At 43.8% G+C, this 6,000-nt stretch overlaps 1 protein-coding gene across 4 annotated transcripts in view; it reads right to left on the bottom strand.

The window, feature by feature from the left end:
* Positions 1 to 543: 543 nt before the first annotated feature.
* LOC105489334 (cytochrome b5 type A) overlaps positions 544 to 6,000 on the bottom strand; it is a 41,812-nt gene continuing 36,355 nt past the window's right edge. Inside the window, exons 4-5 of one of the 4 annotated variants that reach the window (XM_024795235.2) lie at positions 5,472 to 5,506; positions 2,989 to 3,357 (exon numbers count right to left, since the gene is read on the bottom strand). In XM_024795235.2, coding sequence (XP_024651003.1) covers positions 3,276 to 3,357; positions 5,472 to 5,506 — 117 coding nt within the window. In that variant the 3' untranslated portion in view covers positions 2,989 to 3,275. Of the gene's footprint in view, positions 1,337 to 2,988; positions 3,358 to 5,471; positions 5,507 to 6,000 lie in introns of those variants that run through there. The other 3 variants (XR_003019749.2, XM_024795234.2, XM_071085177.1) reach the window with 3 other exon arrangements.

Raw genomic sequence — 6,000 nt, 5'->3', positions numbered from 1 at the left:
AGGTGGGGACCGCCAGGTGAGGACTGTGAGGTGGGGACCGCCAGGTGAGGACTGCCGGCCACCAGTGGCAGCTGGAAGAGGTGAGGAAGGCCTCCACCCAGAGTGTCGGAAGGCGAGTGGCCCGGCTGAAACCTTCATTTACAATGTCTGGCCTCTAAATTATGGGAACAAATTTCTGTTGTTCTAAGCCACGCAGCTGTGGTATACTTGGTTACAGCAGACTAAGGAAACTCACACAATCTAGGTAGAAGCTGAGGATCTGGAAACTGGTTCCCTGAGGCCATCTGTGTCTGCACACCCCCTAGAAAGGCTACACTGCAAAGGAAAATCTGCTTCCAGAACTTCCACTTGCCTTCGTCTAGACACCCTAGAAAGGGAGATGCCTGTTCCAACCAGAGCCCTAATCGACTCAAACCCAGGAGGTGAGCAACCGACACATGTGCACCCAACACAGTCACGTGTTCCGGGAAGGCGGTTCCAATCCAGACCCCAGGAGACGGTTCTTGGATCTCGCACATGAAAGAATTCAGGGCGAGTCCGCAGTGCAAAGTAAAAACAACTTTATTAAGAAAGTCAAGGAATAGGCCGGACGCAGTGGCTCATGCCTATAATTCCAGCCGAGGTGAGTGGATTGCCTGAGGTCAGGAGCTCGAAACCAGCCTGGCTAACATGGTGAAACCCCATCTCTACTAAAAATACAAAAATATTAGCCAGGCGTGGTGGCACACGCCTGTAGCCTCAGCTACTCGGGAGGCTGGGGCAGGAGAATCACTTGAACCCGGGAGTCGGAGGTTGCAGTGAGCCAAGATCGCGCCACTGCACTCCAGCCTGGCAACAGAGCAAGAGTCTGTCTCAAAAAATAAATAGATAAATAAAAGTTTACTTTGCCAAGGTTGAGGACGTGCCCGTGACAAAGCATCAGGAGGTCCTAACGACACATGTCCAAGGTGGTCAGGGCACAGCTTGGTTTTACGCATTTTACGGAGCCATGAGACATCAATCGATGTATGTAAGAAGTACACTGGCTCTGTTTGGAAAGGCGGGACATCTTGAAGCAAAGGCAGGAAGACTCAAAGTGGGAGGGCGCTTCCAGGTGACAGACAGGTGAGACACAAAGGGTGGCATTCTTCTGAGTTTCTGATTAGCCTTTCCAAAGGAAGCAATCAGATATGCCTCTATCTCAGTGAGCAGAGGGGTGACTGAGTAGAACGGGAGGCAGAATGGAAACTAAGCAGTTTCCAGCTTGAGTTTTCCTTAGTGATTTTGGAGGCCCAAGATGTTTTCCTTTCACAACCAGCAGATGAAGAGAAGGGCAGCCTCTGAAGTCCTCACCTCTCTGAAGGGAAAGCAACAGAGAAAAAAAATGTCAAATATCTTTCCTTGAGATTCTGGGCTGCACAAACTGTAAATGTTAAAAATAGGAAGTAAACTCCTCTCCTTTACTCTACATGTTGTTCCCAAAACACATGAAGAAAAATTGCCAGCCACGTCAGCAAATTGCTGAGTCACTGATAAAAATGTCAAATTCAACTGTTATGCTTCTTAACGATAAACAGATACTATTAGTCAACATCTTAAAAATGATTTACAAGTTAACTCTTTAATGCCATCTAAGGTATGACAGACCCACTTTGACTCACCTCCTAGTTGATTTAAGAGCAATGTTTTAAAAAGTACTAAGATGTGAAGCTTTATAGCTAAAAATCACAACCAAAAATATTGAAATATTTACACGGGTCCCTTAGCAAGTGTTGTAATTTATTTTGAAATGGAAACTGCTTGTCAACCTTGAGTGACTGAAGAAGGCAAAGGCGGTGCATGCTATTTGATTATAAAGGTTGTACTCTCTAAGAACACCACAATTCTTCTCCACTGCGTGTAGTCACTTCTGAAGAAGCTTGCGGTTTGTCAGCTCACGCCAGTGCAAACGCAGTCACAGCCAACGACACAAGTACTGGGGTCTAACAAGTTCAGCTTTCAAGTTTCCACATTTAAAAGAATAACACATAAGGAAGAGAATAATAAATGGGAAGTAAGATGACTGAATCAGCCCCTTAGAGCCCCAAGGAGGAGACAGAGCCACATTAGAACTCTTCAGAGCTCAATACTAGCCACTAAATTTCTTCAAAGATCAGATTCCAATGTCCCATAATCTCCTTACAAATTAGAAAACCAGCCTTTCCTTAGAAGAGTTTATAAACAACTCTCCCCTCTGAATGAAGAATTCTTAAGACTTCAGAACCTACGACGCTGAGAATGTCTTTGCAATGATACCTGGAAGCTCAGAGAACGGACACTTGCGATGCCCGCTCCTGGTTCATGCATTTTTAAGTTGCTGATGGTTTTCAATCAGTGAGGATAAGAAGTCTCTTTCATAGGCCCTGTAGGCTACTTTCTCTTTTCTTTTTTTTCTTTTGAGACGGAGTTTTGCTCTTGTTGCCCAGCTGGAGTGCACTGGTGTGATGTCGGCTCACTATAACCTCAGCCTCCTGGGTTCAAGCAATTCTCCTGCCTCAGCCTCCCAAGTAGCTGGGATTACAGGCATGCACCACCGTGCCCTGCTAATTTTGTATTTTTAGTAGAGACAGGGTTTCACCATGTTGGTCAGGCTGGTCTTGAACTCCTGACCTCAAGTGATCTACCCATCTTGGCCTCCCAAAGTGCTGGGATAACAGGTGTGAGCCACGATGCCCGGCCACTACTTTCTTTTTAAGATCTATTTCAAGTAGAACAATTATTAGAAATCCTTAAATTATAATTTCTGGCCTTTCTTAATTTCCTTGAAAACAGAAACTACATCAGAAGCATACAATACATGGTTACTAAATGAGATGTGACGATGTGAAAGGAGACGCTCAAACTTAATTCCCCCTCTCCAGTCCTATGGCCTCCCTGGATCTGAATGAGTAACACATTGAAGGATTCCTCTAAATAATCAGATTCTAAACATTAAAGACAATTATATACCAAACAGGCAAACACGGTGCATACTTTAAAAGCCAGATATATTTTTAAAAGATCATGCTTACAATAAGTAAATTACATATTAAGGAAACATCAAAATAAAGTAGATGAATAAAAAGGCACACTCGAAAAATGTGAGCGCAGAAAGGACGGTTCTTTTTGTTTTGTTTCTAATGTCAGAAGAAAGAGAAAGAGATATATTAAAATCATTGTCTTCAAGGGAAGGTTTCTGTCAGTTGAAGTAGTTAGCAATGGCTTCTTTTCTCCTGTGACCAAAGCAGGTTTCCCTGTGCTGGCTTCTGAGGAGGTAATCAGTCTTCTGCCATGTATAGGCGATACATGAAGGCGACGGCCACTGCAGAGATGGCAGGGATCACCCAGTTGGTCCACCAACTAGAAAGACACAAAAAGCAATCATGCTGACATCATGTGCACTGTGGTGAACTCAAAGTCTTTGCCCTTTCTAACAGAAAATTACCAGGGCATGTTTTTCTTAACTCTGTAACCAATTTTGCTGAAAAGGCGACCTGGATTTGCTAAAAGTGACATGAGTGTAATGCATGCCCCGCTATATGTAGGGCAGGAATCACTCTGCCCTACTGGCTTTATGAGAAAACTCACGCCCCACTTGGCCAGGAGCGGTGGCTCATGCCTGTAATCCCAGCACTTTGGGAGGCCAAGGAGGACGGATCACTTGAGGTCAGGAGTTCGAGACCAGCCTGGCCAACATGGTAAAACCTCTACCAAAAAATACAAAAATTAGCTGGGCGTGGTGGCAGTAGCTAATTGTAATCTCAGCTACTGGGGAGGAGGCTGAGGCAGGAGAATCGCTTGAACCTGGGAGGCAGAGGTTGCAGTGAGCTGAGATGGCCCCACTGCATTCCAGCCTGGGCTATAGAGCGAGACTCTGTCTCAAAAACAAACAAAAATAAACCAACAAAAATAAACAAACCAAAAAACAAACGCCCCACCAGCTGTAAAGTTGAAGAGTATGGGCCCTGTGATTATTAAGGCTGCCATTAACACCACAGCTTTAAGCTTAGGTTTGGAAAATCTAATCTTTACAACCTGTGCTGAAGTGGATTTAAAAGGTTAAGAAACAGAATGGCCAAACTACTTCGTGTGTGGTCCACAGGTCTAAATTCACACCCCCACCAAAAAAATGCCTAATTTACAGTCCTGATGCATAGAAGTTCGATCTGTAAATTTTACAGATTATGAATCAAATCAGAGACAAAGGAGGGATGAGCTATAATTTCTATTTGAATCTTTAAATTAGTTTTGAATCTTTAGATTTCGATCTTTGACTTAATTTCTTAGAAAATGAAAATTAATGTGTAAGACTTCAGAAATAGACTAGGTCTACATATGTGTTTCATAGGGATTGTAAGTGCAATCGTTTCATAAGGATTACAAGTGTAAGTTTCATAAGAATTACAAGCATAACTTTTGTCTTAGTGGGGTTTGGTGGGGTTTTTCAACTTCACTTTAGAAAGAAACTGGCTTGTTAATGAAGAGTAGGGTGAAATACTGCCTGTGGGCAGGGAATATTCCAAAACACCAACAGACTGAGGCAGTTAAATTTGACAGGATGAAATACAAATGTGTGGTTTTAAGCTTGGGTCCAAAAAAGTGGCTATTATGGAAGTCAATATGGTAGAGCTGCCAAAAATGTGAATGTGCACTTGGACTATCATAAACAAATCTGGTGCCTAGAACAATTGAGTCATGCTACACGCAGATTACCAGCTTCAACTTTAAAGCTAACAAAAATGACAAAGGGAAACTGACCCGTGCTTAGGGAAATGTAATCACTAGAGTTCAAGAAACAGACATGGACTGAAAGGAAGCAAATGGAAAGTCTGCCTGGATGAGCCAGGGAGGCGCTGTGGGACTGGCCGCCTAAGATGCTGCCCTGGGGGAAAAGGAAATGCAGTTGTTCTGTTTGTTCCTTGGGGTGGATGCAGCCAGCCGGTGAGATCACGCGGCGAGATCACGTGGCTGTGGACGGTGTTCACTGTCCCCTGCCTGAAAGCTTGGGGCTGAGCGCTCTGAACAGTCTAGTCTTCAGTGGAAAGTTGCTGAGACAGCACAGTGTCAGGTCCAGGAACTCAGCAGGTGGGGGACGCACCTTGTCCAGCCTGGACCCATGAGCCTTCCCATCCACCACTGCTTTTTTTTTTTTTTTTTTTTGAGGCGGAGTCTCGCTCTGTCGCCCAGGCTGGAGTGCAGGGGCGCGATCTCGGCTCACTGCAAGCTCCGCCTCCCGGGTTCCCGCCATTCTCCTGCCTCAGCCTCCCGAGTAGATGGGACTACAGGCGCCGCCACCACGCCCGGCTAATTTTTTTGTATTTTTAGTGGAGACGGGGTTTCATTGTGTTAGCCAGGATGGTCTCGATCTCCTGACCTCGTGATCCGCCCGTCTCGGCCTCCCAAAGTGCTGGGATTACAGGCTTGAGCCACCGCGCCCGGCCCCACCACTGCTTTAAAAGAAAGCTCCCACATACCTGGAACTAGAATCAACAGTAGTGATAAGAGTTTCCTGAAACACGAGAGGAAAAAGTAAAGTAAGTTCAAGGGAATGGTGAACTTATTCCATTGACTCAAATCCTTCTGAAAATAAGAACACAGTATTTTACGCAATGCATTCTTCAGAAGATGTCAAAAAGGAAAATTATAAACTTCTTTTCACTAAAATGCCTAACTTTGTTTTTTTCCAGAATAAAACATTTTAGTCATCATCTATATTTACTTAAGGACATAACCTCAATAATTTAAAAACATTCAAAATTAGTATGCTACATAAAATATCTTGCACACGCTAGACATCTGAATACTTTAATGCAGAAACTGAAAAGAGACATTCATGTTCACATACACATAATCCCATGTCACCTTTAGAAAAAGCAGTTTCATTCTTCAAAAGCATGAACAACACAATGTTCAATAAAAAAATCAGTTATTTTATTCAAATCTGACAGATGTAAAAAAGTGTACCTATATTACATTAAATACACGTGAACCAAAAAGAACGGC

This window comes from Macaca nemestrina, chromosome 19 (genome assembly GCF_043159975.1).
Source record: "Macaca nemestrina isolate mMacNem1 chromosome 19, mMacNem.hap1, whole genome shotgun sequence".
Taxonomy (NCBI): domain Eukaryota; kingdom Metazoa; phylum Chordata; class Mammalia; order Primates; family Cercopithecidae; genus Macaca; species Macaca nemestrina.
Note: the sequence above shows the minus strand (reverse complement) of the source record. Positions and strands in the feature narration are given on the sequence as shown.